Source organism: Pundamilia nyererei, unplaced genomic scaffold, assembly GCF_000239375.1.
Source record: "Pundamilia nyererei isolate P.nyererei 1_Seehausen unplaced genomic scaffold, PunNye1.0 scaffold00146, whole genome shotgun sequence".
NCBI classification, from domain to species: Eukaryota; Metazoa; Chordata; class Actinopteri; order Cichliformes; family Cichlidae; genus Pundamilia; species Pundamilia nyererei.
The window spans coordinates 1,244,328-1,263,265 of NW_005187547.1; the positions used below are offsets into that span (position 1 = coordinate 1,244,328).

An 18,938-nucleotide genomic window follows, 5' to 3' on the forward strand; every position below is an offset into this window, starting at 1 on the left:
AACACAGATGTCAGATTTTTCTGATGGACATAATCAGGATGCTATCATCACCATGCTAATCACCATAAGAAGGCGAAAAAGAAAAGGAGAGGGGAGGAAGAAATGATTTAATGATTTCCTACAAGAACGTACTGATTGCAGTCCGTCTTCTCAATTAAGATCTATTGTAGAATGTGCTCGCCTTCTTACGCAGACATTAAAGCATATGCGTGCATGAACACACACGGGCACAGCTCAGTATCAGCGCCACGGGGGGTTGACCGCTGCAAGCTCCAAATTAGAAAGAATTAATTTGGTTGGAAAATGGAGCTTGATTGGTGACAGAAATCAGGCTACTGCATGTATCTGTAAGTGGGTGAGTTAGTGTGTAAAAGAAAAACCATGAAAAAGAACATGTATTTATGTGTTTTTAAATGTATTATGAACCAGAGTAAATAGCAGAGTGATGGATTCATAGTGCCTCTATTTCTAAGTGTAGATGCTTTATTGTGTATACTTCAAATTTCTGCTGTGAAGCTCTTTTAGAGTCCACAACCGTCAATGGCACCAGAAGAAAGAAGCAAAAACTACATGCAAAGCCTAAAAAAAGGGATATTCCACATAAAATGTGATGAATTAATTTTGTACTACAATAATAAAATATACTTCAAATGGTAAGGTTTTGTTGTTGTAATACATTTTAAATACTAATGTAGACGTACTACTATTGCAACAATGTATCTACATGGAAAACGTGGGCCTCTTCTGTGTGTGCCTTTCTAAAGTGTAACCTTTTACCTCTGACTGTCTCTTCTATTATTAAGTTACAATCCTCTAATGTGGTTTTCCTGGCAAGCAGAAGTGACCTACAAGATCTAATGATGGCTAGCAGGGAGAGGGTATTTATTAATGCACACTTGTGTGCTTTGAAGAAATATATGATGTGTAGTAGAGCAGGGCGATATGGCCAAAAATATTTATCACGATATATATTTGAAAATTTGCGATAATGATATAACTGACGATGTAATCGATGCGAGACAAAATACAACTCCACAACATTACTAGCGCAAAAAGACAACCTTCCATTTATTTTCACTTAAACAAGAAGCTGGTTTTTATGTACATTAAAGCTTTATAAAAATGTAACAGTGCAAATGCAAATTCCTTGCTGAAAGTTTAACCAAAAGGCATCTCCAGTAGAAATGGGCTGACATATCCTGAGCATAACCATGTATAATATCCACTGAAGTTAAAAAGAGGTGCTTTGCAACATTAAACTGCAGTGTGCAGTACGTATTTTTCGGACCATAAGGTGCACGGGATTATAAGGCACATTAAGTGAAACAAAGCAGTCAGATAAATCAAACTTTATTAAACTCATTCTTCTTGCTTCCTCCACTTCTGTACCATTAATTCATTAATGTTGAATTCTCTGGCAGCTGCTCTATTCCCATGTTGTTGCAGTATATTAATGACTAACCTCGTATTGTGGATTTATCTCAGTTGTTCTCCTGACTGAAGTTTGGTCCGTTTACAGCATCCTGCCATGCGATTGCATTTGTCTCTAACCATGAGGAACCTTCACGTTAACTTTTATAAATGAAAAAGTGTTAGTGTTCGTCCTCCAGCTTCACTGTTTAGGTTATGCTAACATAGCTGTGTCGCTAGCGATCACGTAGCACATCATTATATACCAGCTAGCCCAACTTCAGTAACCCTACAAACATCACTACTGTTTAGTTTCCTGTCGTCATTTATGTTGGAAGTGATAGCAGAGCTGTACGTTTGAATTTTTTCAGAAATCTCTCAGTCAGAACATGCAATATCATGCTTAGGTAACTAGCGAAACTAGCGAGCTAACTTCTGCTAGCTTCCTGCTAACTTTTAACTCCGTTAAATGTAATAAATTTTGTTTTCATGGATGCCTGGAAGTTAAACTTCATAGTTACACCCGGTAAAGCAGCAATGCTGATCGTTTTATTAAAGATGAAAGAATTTAGACAGTTTTTAACTCTCAGTGATGCTGCAGTGTTCGTTTGACCTGAAGGATACGGTGTTTAGGACCCAGATTACTCCCAGATTTAAGAGCATCTTAGTCCGACAAATATGACAATAACAACAGCCGCTTGCATGTTCTGCAAAAAAAATGTGCTTTGTCGTGTATCTGACGGACAAACACCAAACCAGTTCCACATCACTGAAGTTGCATCATTTTTACAAACCAATTCTGGTTCATCTGTTTCACTCAACAATCGGCCATGTGCGTATGAAAACAAAGGCACTGCGCATGCGCGTTGTACTCATATTCTATCGCGATATTTCATTTTCCTATCGTTGCCTAACATTATACCGGTATTACCGTGAACGGTATAATATGGCCCAGCCCTAATGTGTAGTAATGCGTTTCTTTTGAATCAGAATAAAAAAAACTTTAATAACCACTAAGGAAATTAGCAATTATTAAAGGGTTATAGCTGCTCCAAGACAATAACGGTAACAGACTGAACTAATTAAATAATACAATATATTACAAAGTTTGCAAAATATATACAACTAACCTGTAAAACCTTGTCATTTGTTACTTTACTGTAGAGCATGTGTAAAAGGGTGTAGCTACTGCAATGTGTACTGTGCGTTAGATGGAGGAGCTGTAAAGGGAGATGACGAGATGAAAAGTCGCACTACATTCAGTCTTCATGCCTACTATCTATCCCGGAGCTTCGCCTAAATTAACAGTATTGCCAATTACCAAAATTACTCTTTATGTCTCTGTAATGATTAGTTCACCAGCATGTAAAACACTTTAATCACAATTATATGTTTTAATGTTGAAATATAATTATTGTTGCTATGCATGAATTTTCAAATTTGCTGTTCTACAAAAAGTAGTTGGAAAAAAATGTTAAGAACATTATTATTGTTGGATTAAGATGCCAAATTATTCTTATTTAATTGCATTCCTGAACAGGAAAACAGTTGTTTTAATGGCTGAGCGTTGTGCTTGATTAATTTCTGACTTTTCAGAGGAATCTAGGATGTCGGCTGAAATGCGGGTATGAAAATGTGAATTTGGCTCATGTTTTTATGACAGCTAGTTAAGTACATTTGTTAAGAGTATGCGTATATGTATGTAGCTGGGTGTCAACACAGTTTCAGGAGACTTCCCTCACATGGATCATTTGTCATGCACTTGACTGTATAATAGAGATCTGCAAATGATGTTGCAAACCCCAGAAGACTTGAGGATCTTTAATATTTCACAGCTACCAATACTAAATGTCAAAGTGTAAATGATGCTGTGTACGCAATATGCAGGTAAAAAATGTTTTTAAAAAAACAATATGATGTTCAATAACTACGTGCTGCCTTGATATTGATCATCTTTAGAGTTGTGATAGTTTTCAGATCAAAGCAAAGCTTTGTTTTCTTTATGCAGGAATATTGCAGTTCAAGTCTGTACTGAAGTTTTTATACCTCACTCACTGTAGAAGTGACACACTCCTAATTTGCATGTTGGCTTCATTTGTTGACACACAATTTCAACGTGGCTTTAATTGCTTCTACCATGGCGATGATGTTGTCTTCCAAAAGGTTTGCTTTTCTCTTAATATTCCCGACTACACCCTCATTTATCCTGGTGTCATGTGAGGGTAAAAAGGATGTGCCATTAACTTTAGTTTGAGATTTATCAATCACATATGCTCAAGTTACAATCTGGGATCCTTCAAATGTGCCCAAGCAAGGTTTTATGATCAGTCAACTGTAAGCTTTTTTGTGTATTTATATATTTATAAATCAGCCTTAACCAATACCGTTTTTGTTCTTTAACCCAACAGGTCTTCATCTGCAAAAAAAACCCAACAATCTTTTCATCTCTGGTTGATCAGCACAAATAGACACACGAACACAGAAAATATCGAGTTAAGCGGATTAGCTCAAAGGATCTGATATCGCCCCCCCTCAAATCAGATCTCACTTAAAAGAAAAGAAAACATATGTGGGGGGAGAGGTGATGAAAGTCGATTTAGCTCCAAGCAGCCTCAGCACGTGACTACAGACGTTTCACAACAATTTCCCAGAAAATATGCTTACTCTAAACTTTGTGCTTTTCCGTTTCTTTTGTTTGTGTATCTTTTTCCTCATCCTTTTCATCATTCACTCTCCCTTCTTTTTTGTGTTTGGCGCTTAAAACACGTGATAGTCATGTTTTGAATACTGCGGGTTTCAAAAATGAATGTTTCTTACTTTCTCTCTAAGCAGGCTGCTGAAAGTCAGGGTCAACTTTGTTTGAATCAAGTCATCTCTGTATAGCTTGTGACTGCAAATATGTTATTAATCAAGCACATCGCACAAAAATGAAATAAATTCTAAACTCTGCAACCCAAAAGAAATCGACCTTAACTTTCCAAGTGAAATTCGGTTGAATTTAAACATTTGAGAAAAACATACATGGTCAAACGGGCCAAAGGGGATCAGTTCAATGTAATTCAGTCTCCTCGGGGCAGCGGGATGTTGTATGTGTTATTCATTGCACAGCTTAGAGGAGACACAGAGTCAGATGTGTTTAACCGTGAGTGTTTTTTAGGGAGCACTAACTGAACGCGTCCTACACATATTCAAAAATGAGAGCTTACTTATTCACTAATAGCAACATTATGTTTGACACTTCGGAAAATAACAGTAACACTTTAAGACTCACTCAAACACCGTTCAAACTACACAAAAAGGTGATGAGAAAAAATTCTCAATGTTGTTGTTCAGAAATAAAGAAGCACCGACTCACAAGCATAAAGCCAGAAGAAAAATGAAAAATGGCCAATGAAGAGACAAAATCTTCTACAGTTATTGTTGCAGCAAAAAGGTTCAAGTAATAAATGTGACAAAATACATGCTTTACTTGTTTTTTATGCCGTCCTATCATTTGAAATTGGACAGAATCCTTTAAAACTCAAAGCTTTGAAAGATGAAATCAATTCATACATTCAGATTACCTGAACCTCTAAAAACACATATCTTTTAATATCATGTGTCACCCAGTGACGTCTGTAGAGAAATCTATTCCCAGGACAAGTCAGTATTTGTGTGTACATGACCAAGCACAACCACACTTCAGAAAGTGAAATCCCTCTGGTATTATACATTTTAAACACTTCGGGCTATGCTTGATTTTCCTTGGCATCTATACCAAGCTTGCTGCACACCTCTTAGAATGAAATGCATTGCACAGTTAAAGGTGAATTGGGTGTATGTGTGGGATTTGTCATGTGCAAGTGGTTTCTGTGACTGTGACAAACTTTGTTTTTAAGGGGACATGCACAACAAGTCACTCAAAAATACAACTAAACTACAGTCTAAAGGCGCAACAGAGGCACATCCGAATAGCTTTGCTGTGAGCTTTCATTTGGTTTAGTTCCTCACACAAAATGCTACATTAGGCCTCTAATGTGAAGAGGCTCCCAAAGGCTTCATTAAAATGAAAATGGATTGAGAGGGTGTTTCTATATAGCTGCCCTTGAGCCCGGGCAAGAGACGGTTGTGGCTATGTTTCTGTGAACGGGTGTCTAGTGTATAATCATTAGTGTATGTATGGGACAGACCTTTTGCTGTGTTACAGCTATTTGGTAGTTTATCAGGGCACACAGGGAAATGCTTCTGATAAGTGATAAAAGTGGGAGGGAAAAAAATAAAAATAAAAAGCAACCAAATAAAATGAAATATGAACTAAAATGACCATATTTTTCAGACCATAAGGCGCACCCGGATTATAAGGGGCGATCGTGGCTCACGGTTTGGGAGTTCGTCTTGTAATCGGAAGGTTGCCGGTTCGAGCCCCGGCTCAGACAGTCTCGATCGTTGTGTCCTTGGGCAAGACACTTCACCTACCACCTGCTGGTGATGGCCAGAGGGGCCGATGGCGCGATATGGCAGCCTCGCTTCTGTCAGTCTACCCCAGGGCAGCTGTGGCTACAACTGTAGCTGCCTCCACCAGTGTGTGAATGTGAGAGTGAATGAATAGTGGCATTGTAAAGCGCTTTGGGGGCTCGAAAAGTGCTATATAAATGCAAACCATTATTATTAAGCGAAACAAAACAGCCAGATAAGTCAAACTTTACTCAACTCATTCTTCTTGCTTCCTCCACTTTCGTACCATTGATCCATTAATGTTGAATTCTCTCGCAGCTGCTCTGTTCACATGTTGTTGCAGTATATTATTGACTAACCTCTGATTGTGGATGGATTATCTCAGTTGTTCTCCTGACTGAAGTTTGGTCCGTTTACAGCATCCTGTCACGTTAACTTCTATCGGAAAAAACTTAGCATTCATCCTCCAGCTTTACTGTGTTTTTGTTATGCTAACACAGCTGTGTCGCTAGCGATCACATAGCACATCATTACGGTAGCCGTAATGCTCCGACAATCCATCAAGCGGTGCGATTTTGGAGAAAATTAAAGGATTTTAAGTGCACCTTATAGTACGGACAACACGGTAAGTGCAATGAGGAGTGAAAGAAGCCATTTACGATTTACGTCCACTGTGAGCGACCATCTTTAAACAGAGGCGGTGGTTTACGACACCAACTCTCTGCCATCTATAATCCAGTTTTGAGAACCCTCCCCAGACGCCTTAACGCCCACTCACATCCTGGGCCATCTGACCTCAGGAAATCACATGATAGGGTGGGGCCAGGTTTCCCAATGAGCTCACCCAAAACCCTGGTGATTGTGACCCACACCCGTTTTCACACCTTGGCTCATGTGATTAGGTAGAGGATCATCATCAACTTGATGATGTCAGACTGTGTCCTCTCTTTGAATTACTGTTGTTAGTAACAATGTATATAGATAAACAGAGACTTGTAGCATGATCGTGAATAACATCTCATATGAAAAATCTCCACTGGGTTATCAAGAAACTGTTGATCGATCACAATCCACACGGCATTATCACCAAAGGCCAAAGATGGAAAACTCACTGGCATCACTAAGGGAGCAAATTTCACTGGTTGACTACCTACACGGGGACTATTTTCACACCTCATTTGCCATTCCTAGTATAGATTATTATAAATCGCCCACACATAAAGGCTCACAGAAACACATCCACACAGAGAGTGGTCAGATGTGGCTGTACTGTGGACAGACGGACAGATTCAGAGATGGGTAGATGGGGAAAAAGATGCTACACTCCAAAATATAAAAACTGAAGAGGGGGGGGGATGAGGAGAGAGAAAAACAAAAAGTGGCACTGTAGAGATATTTTTACGTGAAGCTACTCAAAAACGAAGCACTGATAGCACAATGCAATCAACTAAAATGTCAGGGAGAAGTGGCCCGTGAGAGCAGATTGGGCCTTTAACTGCTCCAATCAGCAAATGGTTCTACTGGCCTGTCTACATCTGTCAAGAAAAACAGGCTGCACATAGGAAGAAATTGTGTGCTCTTGTGTGACAAAAGGAGACAGTGCAGAAGCGTTGATCTGTGAGTATTTGTGAGAGAGGGTGATCTTTAAAGGGGTAGTGGAGAAGTTACTTGGCCTTTTCAGCTTCAATCACAGCCATTCGGTATGATGCCATTATATAAGTGCTAGCGTTCTTCAAAAGAAGAGACAGCAGGACATCATTCAGCCTTTAAGATGAACGATAAAAATACTCTGCAGACTCGGCCTTCTTCATCGCCACGCCACTGACGTGATTACCATCATCACGACTTCAATTGGAGAAAATAGACAAAAGAGGTTATGGACGAGTAATTAGGAGAAGAAAAAACTAAAAGCAAAAGGTGAAGGGAAAAAGATTAAAAGCGTCAAAAGGAGAAAATGAAGAGCTATACTGAAAAAGAAGGAGCTGCAAGAGGAAGCAAAGAAAGGAGGAAAAACTTTGAGGAAGGAAGCTCGCAAAGACTTTCAAAAGACTTTTTTCTTAATGACTGTCAGTACGCCCTTATTTATGAGTAGGACTGCAAAAAAGGGGGAGGAAAGGACAGTGTGGAAAGGGTAGCAGACAAGAGGGGGGGAAAGGATGGATACGAAAGGGTACATAGGGAACAAGAGCAACACAAGACAATGATAAGTTAAAGAAGACCATCTTTCCTTATGTAGGTTAATTGGGTGAGGAATTAAAGCAAAAAATATATAATTCAATCCAACACATGGACATTAACAATAAAAAGGGCTGCTAGCATATGAAATTATTCTTAATACACACACACACACACACCAAGTGACTGTGTCTTCCAAGTGTGTTTCTAATTATCAGTTAATTGTTATTCCCTATCATTAGGAGGGTGGGTTTTTAATTGTAATGTAGCCAAGCAGAAAGCCTACCTATACATGTGGGGGACAATTAGCCACCTCCATTAACCCCTGGTTAATTACAACCTCTATAGCTGCTTCCCACAGCACTTTTCCCACTGCTTTTTACCCCTCGTCTCTATCCCCAGGCCTTCATCCCCTTACTTTTTTACATTTCTGCCCTCATTTCATTAATCAGTGATCCCAATCATCTTTGATGTTTGATTCAAAGTATCTGTTATGAATTTATTTTTTAAAGAAAAAAGGAAGAAAAAAAAAAAAGTTCTGTCATTTGCTTTTTCAAGGTTACCATTACCCAGTTCATCCTCTATTTCATCCACTGACATGTTTCTCCTCTCCTTTTTCAAACCAACTGTTTTTAATCAGGGCTGAAATTATGAATGCAAACAGGCAACCAGAGCAAGAATAATAGGACTGAAAAATAAGCCAGAAATTAAATCTATCAAGGTCAGCAATCACATTTAATATAACATTAAAATATTAACTAGAATTTGTACAAAAGGTCCCACTTCCTTGAGTTTTATCCCTGTCATTGAAGCAAAAGTTCACGTGTGATTTTATTCCCAGCAGAACATTGCTTAATAAGAATTGTGACATTGTGTAGGAAGTGTTCAAACACCTCAGTTTTAAGGAAAGAGAGGTCTTCCGATCATTAACTCATTGTCCCAGTAAAGGATTTTAAGAGTGCAGTACATTACCTTCTATCATGTTTTGCAGATAATTTGTACAAAAATCACAATCAGACCAAAACAGAACAAACCAAGAAAAACAAGGAAGTTGCTTTTCAATCTAAGTGGCTGAAAAGTAACTTCCTTTGAGATAAAGTAATCAATAAATAAAGATTAAAAGACTCAAGTCGCAAAAGAGCTGTCAAAAGCAGGCCACAGAGGATGAGCGGTGTATCTATAGCACTTCTCAGGAGCCTTAACACGGGCAAACACTTACGGTGGGTTAAGATAGACCTGCAACGTACAGTAGAGGAGCAGATGAACAGGAAGGAAGATGCAAAATATCAATTTATCAAACACATACTGACAATGATGTCTCAAGTCACACCTACTATGCTGGATCAACACCATGGTAGGCGATGAAGTGAACTAACACAGCACAAGCATGACACTCATCGTCGCAACACGATGCTCACCATTATGCTATCTGCTTATTATATCGATATTTTGATGGCTGTAAGGTAGGTTTAGATGTTTCAAAAGAATGAAGCATCCATGCATGTTTAGATCATATGACTAAAAGCAAACGATGTCACACCCTTTCTTGCACTACTTTATAGCAGGTTTGCACAGACCATCAGTTTTCTTGGTGTTTCATCACATACTCAGTCCAAATGTATCCAGTTTTTATATTCTTCTCATTACCAACAATGCAAGATTTAGAGTTAACAAAATATTCTATTTCCCAGAAAATCTTGACACCACCAGCTGCCATATAGCAGTGAAAAAGTCCGACTGAATAACAGCTCGCTCCCCTAGCTGAGACTTTCTTAATGACCTGACTGCTGGACCTCGGGGTAAAAATGCACCACGCTTTACCTGCTCTCACAAAATTGAAACAGAGAGCTGATAACGGTTGTTAAACGCACTCATCTGGCAAATTATAACTTCAACCCTTTTCCATTATTGGTTTATTTTCAGAGTGATGGCACAGTGATGATCTGTCAATGGTGATCTGTCAATGTCAAAAGGCAACTTGCTCTTTTTCACATTTCTCTGGCAATGACATAAAAAAGAGCAGACTACAAATCCCCACAGCAGCAAATTTTACAGGAATACCAAATGAAGTAGAGAAAGTCTTAATTGATGGCAAAACCCTGATGTAAATTTACAAGTCTAACTTTAATTAACCAATTAATAATCTAATTAACTATTTCACAGACTCCTGAAGTTTGCTAGAGAGTGAATAATAATGAAATAATTGAAAAGAAAATGAACTGGTTGCAACAAACAATGGACCAGGAAACAACATGTTGGCATGTGTCATCTATCCAGATAATCTGGACAATGGAAGGACTTTTTTTTAAAAACACACATTGCAATCCTTTGCACTCAATACATGAATATGTTATTTAAAAAGAGGCACGACTGTCAGTTCATGAAAAGCGATAGAATAAAATAATGTGTTGTGTCTCCAACACAAGTTAATTTTTTTTAAAAAGGGGGTAAGGCAGAAAAAGATTTAAATGGCAGAAAATTCATGTCTCACAGACATGCAAATACACAAAGTCAGGGCTAGAGATCGAGAGAGAAAATAGAGAGGGGTAACAATGCCCATTGTTCCATTAGAAAAGACAATAATGATTGATAAAATGAGGTTACTAAAGAGGACACAATGGTCCTTAATTGACTCATTAGGGAAAGAAGAGAATGAACTAATCAGCAGAGAATGAGTGCTGCAGCTAAACTGCTTGGTAAGCAAAACAGAAAGGCTTTTACTTTATTAAATCTAGGCAAAGCAATATTGTTTGTTCACAGAAAGAGCCCGTCAGGAGAAAAACAAAGCAGGTAAAAAGGAAGTGTGTGTGGAGTGTCTCGGTGTTTTACTTTTATTAATACCGATGCATTATTATATTTGATAGGACTCGTGGGTGAAATTGGGGAGGTGCTTGTGTGTACTGCGCATACCTCTAGGTGTTCCAGGATATATGGTGGATTCGTCATCCCCAGCCTTAGCATGGCACCTTCGGGAATCTCCTCCACCAGTCTCCACAGCAGCGTGGGCAGGTCTGTCCCTATGTCTCTACCGTAAGCACCGGTGTCCTCACTGGTCAACCAGATCTCGCACACTCCCTCTACAAAGGCACGCACATATAAACATGCTCATTAACCATAGTAAATTCATTAATTCATATGAAGTAACAGCCACCAATAACCACCATCAATAATCAAAGCAGGCTGCGTATTAGTTCCCAAGTGGGAACAGTTTACAGTGACTGTGGGTACTGTTGTACTTAAGGGAATCTCATGTTAACATTTCACTAATTTGATTAAAAATAACCTTACCTACTGAAGGTAATGAATGAAAAACATGTAGGCTGAAACCTGAGGGAGATATTTGACTGTTAAATTAACTGAATCAAGCATTCCACTTTAGAGTTAATGTTTAGCTTGTGTGTGCGTGTGTTAAAATATCTTTTTCCTGTTTAACGACTTAGTTAAAATTATCCATGCTGCTTGTGCTAGGAGGACATCGCTCTCCTCCACCACGTATTATTCAAAGTTGATTTTAGCGCTACATATTTGAAACTTTCAAAACTTTGGCTAATTTGAGGTCAGAAGTTTGCTGATAGCATTCTACAAACTGCTTCACGGTCCTATTTTTGACATCCATACAGCCCGTTATGGCTGTCTGCTTAAAATAAGTCCAATTAACAATTACCGTCTGTGCTCCTGACTAATGAGTAACACCTGAAAAAGCTTTAAAATGCCCTTCGTAAAACTCTCTCCTGCTCTCGTAGCTATAATTCTCTGCGGGAGTCTCCTCACATCACATTATTTTCTTCTTCTTTAAGCAACTGTCAGAATAAACGTAAAAGTTGGTTTTTACTCTGTTTTACTTCCTTCTTCATCTGTTATTAGAAATACTAATGTAAATAGTTATGACAGCCAAGCTCAAGCTCCAAAGGTTCCATGTCATTATCTCACCTTCTCTCAGGTATCATTATTTCACTGCCACTCTGAAGCTTTTGTTGTCATTGCTTATATATGCCAGGTCTTTGATAGAAACCCCATTTATGACAGTCACTGACAAGTATTAAAAATACCAGTGTTGTAAACATGGATTGCAGGAATGTGAAGGTCAAATTCAGCAAGAGGGGGTGATCAACTGGCTTCATGCTAAATTAGAGCAACGCTCAGCGCTAGAGCTTAATGAGCTAAGTGTCATTTGACTGCAGGTCCGGAAATGGCTGAGTGTCTGTTTAAGCTATGTGTTAAGACATATTATATCACACAGGCACACATAAACACATTTGCACTTGCAGGGGGACAAGTATTAGGTACACACACGCAAATGCACACAACCATCATTATCATTAGCTGTGCAGAGACAGACAGAAAGATGCATGTGGTCATACCGTTTGGCTAATTGGACAGTGTGTGTGTATAGAGGTGAGCATGGGCCAGATAGATTAAAAATGATGACGGTGTAATTGTCTGGAGTCGAATTAAAGCGTTTCCAGAGCTCATCGTCGACATTAAGAAGCACTAATGATTTCTGTCGCCAGCCGCGTCTAAAATCGCAATCAAATGCATCCATCAATCACACATGCTTAAATCATATCAGGCCAGCAAGCACACTGTATAAGAATATATCAAGATAGCTTCAGTGTGCAATTAATCCGATGCATATTTCACCTTCGGACAATATTTAATAATAACCTAGTTCATTAAACTCCCTATCATTATTTAATGCATTCAATTTATTATGCTTAGAAAGTACGCGCTGTTTTTAAACAACGTGTCTCCTCACAGGCATAAGACCTTCCCGTGTGCTGCTGGCCACCAGACATCGTCAAACCACCCCAGAGGTTGAGCATATCTCATATAGACGTGTTATCTTCTGATATTAATTTGTAATGGTGTTTATTTACTGCAGTATTTACTGTATTTATTTAATTTGTCACATTCCCATCTTTTAAAGGTAAAGAAAAGCATTGATAGCAATTCCATGGACAGCTCAAATCAGCTTGTTTGGGCTCAGTAATACCAATGTCACTACCAAGTCAAGGACCTTGACTGCATCATCTACATACCAGTAATGACCAAAACCAGCACAATAACAGTGTCCTTTTCAGCTTAACTGTTGCAGAAAGACACTGACCAAATGATGGCCTCATTCACAGCCAAACGTACTTTGAAATGACCTCTGAGCTAAATTGCTTCCTTCCAAAACAACATTCTTGTGATTCCAGTCCAATAATGCTGTACAAATAGTAAGCATATATATTGTTTGCTGTGAAATATTTCTGAATCCCCTGTTAATTATGTTTTGAGCAGGGTGATGCTTTGCAAAAGTCTCTTATGTTTACTCAAGGCCACAGCCATGCACAGATCTCCAGCTCAACTCAATAACCTACCCAGTAATTTGCCCTTTTGGCTTGCCTCTCGGTTCTTTTGTGTCAGGTGTGCCAACGGTGTTATTGTTGGCCAAATACAGAGAGGAGGCAGCTATTAGGAAATGCCTGCCCTTCTGTATCTGGTCTTATACAAGCTGCACATCTGCTTCCTCTGCTTTTGTTTACGTGTAGTGACGAGAGGTCACAGTGGTGAAGGGCTGACAATTGTCTCCTGTCAAGATGATGCAAAAAAGTCACGATGTCTGTCAGGAGACATTTGTGAACCTAATAGCGCATTAGCCATCGCTTTTCATAATGTACTCGCTAATAATTTATATACAGTACGCCTAATTGCCATCATTATATTATCTGAGTGGTTTTACTTCAATAAATACTTTCTGGTAAGTAGAAAGTATGTACACTGCTGAATGGTTTAGGAAATACTGTTCTGAGCACATTTTGGCCTCTGATACCATTGAGAAATATGAATATTGATCATGTACTATCATTGTTTTATTTTATTTTATTTTTAATATGGGAAGATGAATCCCATGCAAAAAAGTCAGGAGGGACACATTTCCACTGTGCTTTGGCCTGTGTGTGTTGACATTACACATTAACATTTGACCCAAGTCCTTTTTCCAACCACTTTATGATGTAGTTTGATGTCAGAGCAGTTCCAAACACGGGTGGGTTTTCCTAAACGCTATTAACATTCACTTCATCCTGACAAAGCATAGCACAGACAGGGGAGTGAAAAAGCATGTCAGGATTTTAAAAAGTCCTGATATGCAAAACAAATTCAAGCAAAGGTAAAACAAAACACTCAGTGAGATAGATCTGCACTTATGACCGCATTCCCAAACCTACAAGCTGAGAGAGAAAGCTTGACCACAGAGGAAACAGTTGCACGCATGTCCAAGTTCCATTCGTCTTTGTCCAAGAACAACACCATCAGTGCGCCTGAATAAACCATACAAAGCCATCATCACACCCGGTCTCGGTCAAATACTTGTTTGCTGTGTCTGGGTTTGCTTTTATGGACAAGTTTTCATTTTAGACTAAATGTAATGAGGACATTTCTATACTTGCAATTATATTTTGGCTCTTATCCTCACAATATGAAAGGTGCTTTCTAGACACAGATTCTTCCCCATTAATCTGACAGCACCTCATAGTGTCAGCTGTATGCCTGAATGCAGCACTTGTTCAACTTTTTCATTAAAGTCAAAATGGACATCTTGCAATGGTACGGTGCTACGGTCTAGGACCGTACCATGTTGCATCTTTCAACATGGTACGGTCTGCAGGCACTCTGTAACAAGTATTTGCCCCCTTCCTAATTTCCTAGTGTTTTGCTTATTTCTCACGCTTACGTGTTTCAGATCATCAAAAAAATGTTAATATCAGACAAAAATAACCAAAGTAAATAGAAAACGCAGTTTTTAAATGATGATTTCATTGATTAAGGGGGAACAGTTATCCAAACCGCACTGGTCCTGTGTGAAAAAGTAATTGCCCCTCTTGTTAAATCATGAATTAACTAATTTTTTGGGAAAGTTGAGCTCAGTTTCACTAAACACACTCAGGCCTAATTACTGGCAGACCTGATGAATCAAGAAATCACTTAAATAGAACCTGTCCGACAAAGTGAAGCAGGCTAAATGATCCCAAAAAGTAACAAAGTCACTGAAATATCAGTCTGGAAAGGTTAACAAAGCAATTTCTATTTATTTTCTTTGGGACTCCAGTTAACCACAGTGAGATTCATTATACAAAAATGGAGAAAACTTGGAACAGTAGTGAAGATTTTGGTTTGAGTGGCGTTACATTTGGCATTAAAGTAACACAGAAATGTAACATCATACCAACAGTAAAATGGTGGTGGTAGTGTGGTGGTCTAGGGCTGTTTTGCTATCTCATGATCTGGAAGACTAAACGGAACAATGAATTCTGATCTCTACCAAAACATCCTGAAGGAGAATATCTGGCCATCTGTTCGTGACCTCAAGTTAACATGCACTTTGGTTCTGCAGCAGCACAATGATCCAAAACACACCAGAAAGTCCACCCCTGAATGGTTTAAGAAAAGAACAAATGAAGACTTTGGAGTGGCCTAGTCAAAGCCCTGACTTGAGTCTGATTGACATGCTGTTGCATGACCTTAAACAAGCTGGAGGGTTTCACAGCATTAACAATGTGGCTAAATTACAAAAATTCTTCAAAGATGAGTGGGCCAAAAATCCTCCACAGGGTCGTAAAAGACTCATGGCCAGTTATCACAGTTGTTGCTACTAAGGGTGGCCCAACCAGTTATTAGGATTAGGGAACAATCACTTTTCCACACAGGGTCATGTAGGTTTGGATTTTTTTTCCCACTTAATCATAAACACCTTCATTTAATTATTTCCAACACAGGCCTGTTTCTGTTCAGCTTCCATACTTTTTAGAAGTACATGCAATAGTCATGTTGTCATGTAAGACGTATATGTAATAATCAAAGAGGCTGGATGCTTTCCAGTGTGTCCACACTGTAATGTAAAATGACTAGTATTTCCAAACAGAATAAACTATAACACAATTACATATCTGCGATATTTACAATCAAAATAACACAGAAATGATAAAGAAATTTCATTTATTCCTATTGTAAGGTTAAAACTGTTGTATTTTTTGCAAAAATATGTTATAGTTAATATGTATTATCTGAATACTAATTTTGAAAATATGTACATAAGCACACTTCCTTTCCAAAACAAAAACATAATGATACAAACCATGATGCAAATCTGAACATGTTTACATTTTCTTGCATTGTTACGGTTGAAGCAGTGGTCAAATGACACTGATTAAACACTTTTGACTAATTAACACTGTGAAAACTGGAAAATAGCATCAAACTGTCCAAGCGTAAAAAATGTGTTATTCTAAGCAAAAAGGAGTTTTCTATCCCTCAAGCTGTGTCTAGGACATAGCTGATTAACTGAAGGTTATTAAATTGGCAATCCAAAGCCCTCTAAAGCAATCTACAGGAACTCTCCCCTGTTTCCAAAGCACTTTAATGAAGATGAAAAGTGACCAACAAATAGACAATTTAAAAAGAAAAACAAAACAGTTCAGGCACGATTCATTCAAGATAGTCTGACTAAAATCGGCAAAAGTATTGTTGAGGAAAAGATATCAAGTGGTGGCCTCAGAAACACAAGATTTTATCAGTGAGAGCCTGTTTGACCAACTACACCCTGGGATACTTACACTGACCCAACTACACAGTCACCAAGGGGAAGAGTTACCCAAGAGCATAATGAACTCTAACCTTACAAGAACTTGAAAACCGAATCACAGGCATGTCACCTCAACCCACTTGAGGGGAGGTCTTTTTTGTTGTGGAAAAATTCAACTTTAATGACACATTTAAACACTGAAATATGTAAGTACTCCTAACATCACAAGAACCTCTGCAGGACTTTGTCACATCATGCTGGAATATTGCATAGTTATTGCATGGTTATAGGTCTAGTATGCCAGTTTGACTGATACCAATAAACTGAGTTATATATATATATGAATGATCATCCACCAGTCAATTGTATGATTCTACAGAAATTCAATTTTTAGAATTTTTTTTCCTATCCAATCGTTGACTCAAATATATTTCTCCACCACTGAACTACCAGCAACTATGGCGGATAGGTAAACTGGACACACAGGAATGGTGGTTTTAAATATTTCCTACTATATTTCTTTTTCTCTATATACATTATTTGAATTGCTGTAAACATGTTACAGTATACACATGGTAGAAAAGCATGTGAAACAGAGGGCAACCACGTTTGGTTGCTTTAAACAAAACATTCTGCTAGTTGAATATTTGGTTGATAATTTATTCAAAATTTAACACAAATAATGTGACAGCCTAAAGCATAAGCATGTGCACACCCTTGTTTTCATCACGGTAGCTCAATGTTCACACCATGTTTAGCTATGTGTTGCTTTGAGTCACGGAAAATGTGCTTAATGTAGTGTCTGCAATCTAATAAATATTAGCACTTAGGGAGTTTCTCTGACCCTGCACATTTGCAAAAAAAAAAAAATATATAACAAATGTCTACAAAGAAGAAAACACCACAAATCAGGCCTGGTCTACGACTAAGCTATAAGTTTGTGAACTTGGTACCTTTGGTCAGACCGATCACAATTCCCATCTCTTCTTGTTTCTCATGGAGACCAATAAAAAGACTGATTATAAATATGCACAAACACACTTCGGGTCCCTCCAAAGAGAGATGAGTGTCAACACAGACCCAACGTGGATCGATAGATTTCCTCTTAAGTACATTCAATCTGTGCGTGCCCAGAAATTCATATGGAGGGCAGCGAAAAGAGTCAAGAGAGGCTACATATAAATGATGTGCAATCAATATTATTACAACATAACTGTAAATTGAGTGATTTCCAAATTACACTCATACGAGCAAACTAGATTTATGCAATGAATATAATGCCAAACTAAAAGACAGCAACATATTAAGATATTATTTTTAAAATAGCAATTTGTATTTATTTCAATAAAACACTTTAAAATGACTCAGTATATAAATTCTCACATGTGGAATAACACGTTTAAAAGGTCCAAGAGGAATTCGCGCTTGTAAACACAAACCATGTCTTTTCCAATAAATCATTAAGTTCTTCATCATATGAAAATATACACACACGAAAAACACACAACCATGCAACACTTCTGTACTGTGGGTCTGACTGGAAGGCCCGTCTGACCTTCAGTCACATCAGTCCCTCCCCTATCCTACTCCATCATCCACTTCCCCCTGGCTGTCTGCCTCCACAGTAAACCTCCCCACCCACCACTACACAGTAAAAGATTCTGGGGCAGATGTCAGGAAAAGCAACTTGAGAAATTAAATGATGAATGTGGAAGGAGAGGGAGAAAAGCGAGCGCTCGTGTTGTGAGACTGAATTAAGGAGAGAAAAAATTTGCTGGAAAAAGAAGAAGGGGGGAAACATTTTAGTTTAGGGATAACGGATAGATTTGTTAATAGAAATCCATTTACTCCATAAAAAAATTCCGTTCTTCTGAATTTTCATATGAAAGACATTTAAGGACTCAAACGGTACACAGAGTACGTAATTATTAGTTTAATCGGCTAACAAGTAAATATGTGTGATGTCACTTCACAATTTCATTTAATTCATCTGATATTTACGTATTCAGCAGCTTTCACAAACATTTCTAAACTTTACTAACAAACATTTTTATACATCAAGAAGCTTCACACACGTATTCAGTCTCCACTGCACACATTATCACACTGCAGCCTATGCACAAACACCACACACAGAGCTTAATTGCAGTAATTAAGCAGCTTAGTTTAGAGCAACAACTGTTGATGTGATGCGTGGGTGTCTTGGCAGGTAGCATCATCATCACGGATTAACCCAACACACACACACACACACACACACACACACACGGGTATATGCAAATATCTCTCAAGCATGTTTACACCAATTACATGTATGTGTGCATGCTGCACATGCATGTTTGGTGTACGTGTG

General features: G+C 38.3%; 1 protein-coding gene across 1 annotated transcript in view; it reads right to left on the bottom strand.

Moving 5' to 3' along the window:
* The window catches only part of cdkal1 (CDK5 regulatory subunit associated protein 1-like 1), a 246,637-nt gene that overhangs the window by 98,481 nt on the left and 129,218 nt on the right, over positions 1–18,938 (bottom strand). Inside the window, exon 9 of the mRNA XM_005744624.1 lies at positions 10,930–11,096. Within this exon, the coding sequence (XP_005744681.1) occupies positions 10,930–11,096 (167 nt within the window). The remainder of the gene's footprint in view (positions 1–10,929; positions 11,097–18,938) is intronic.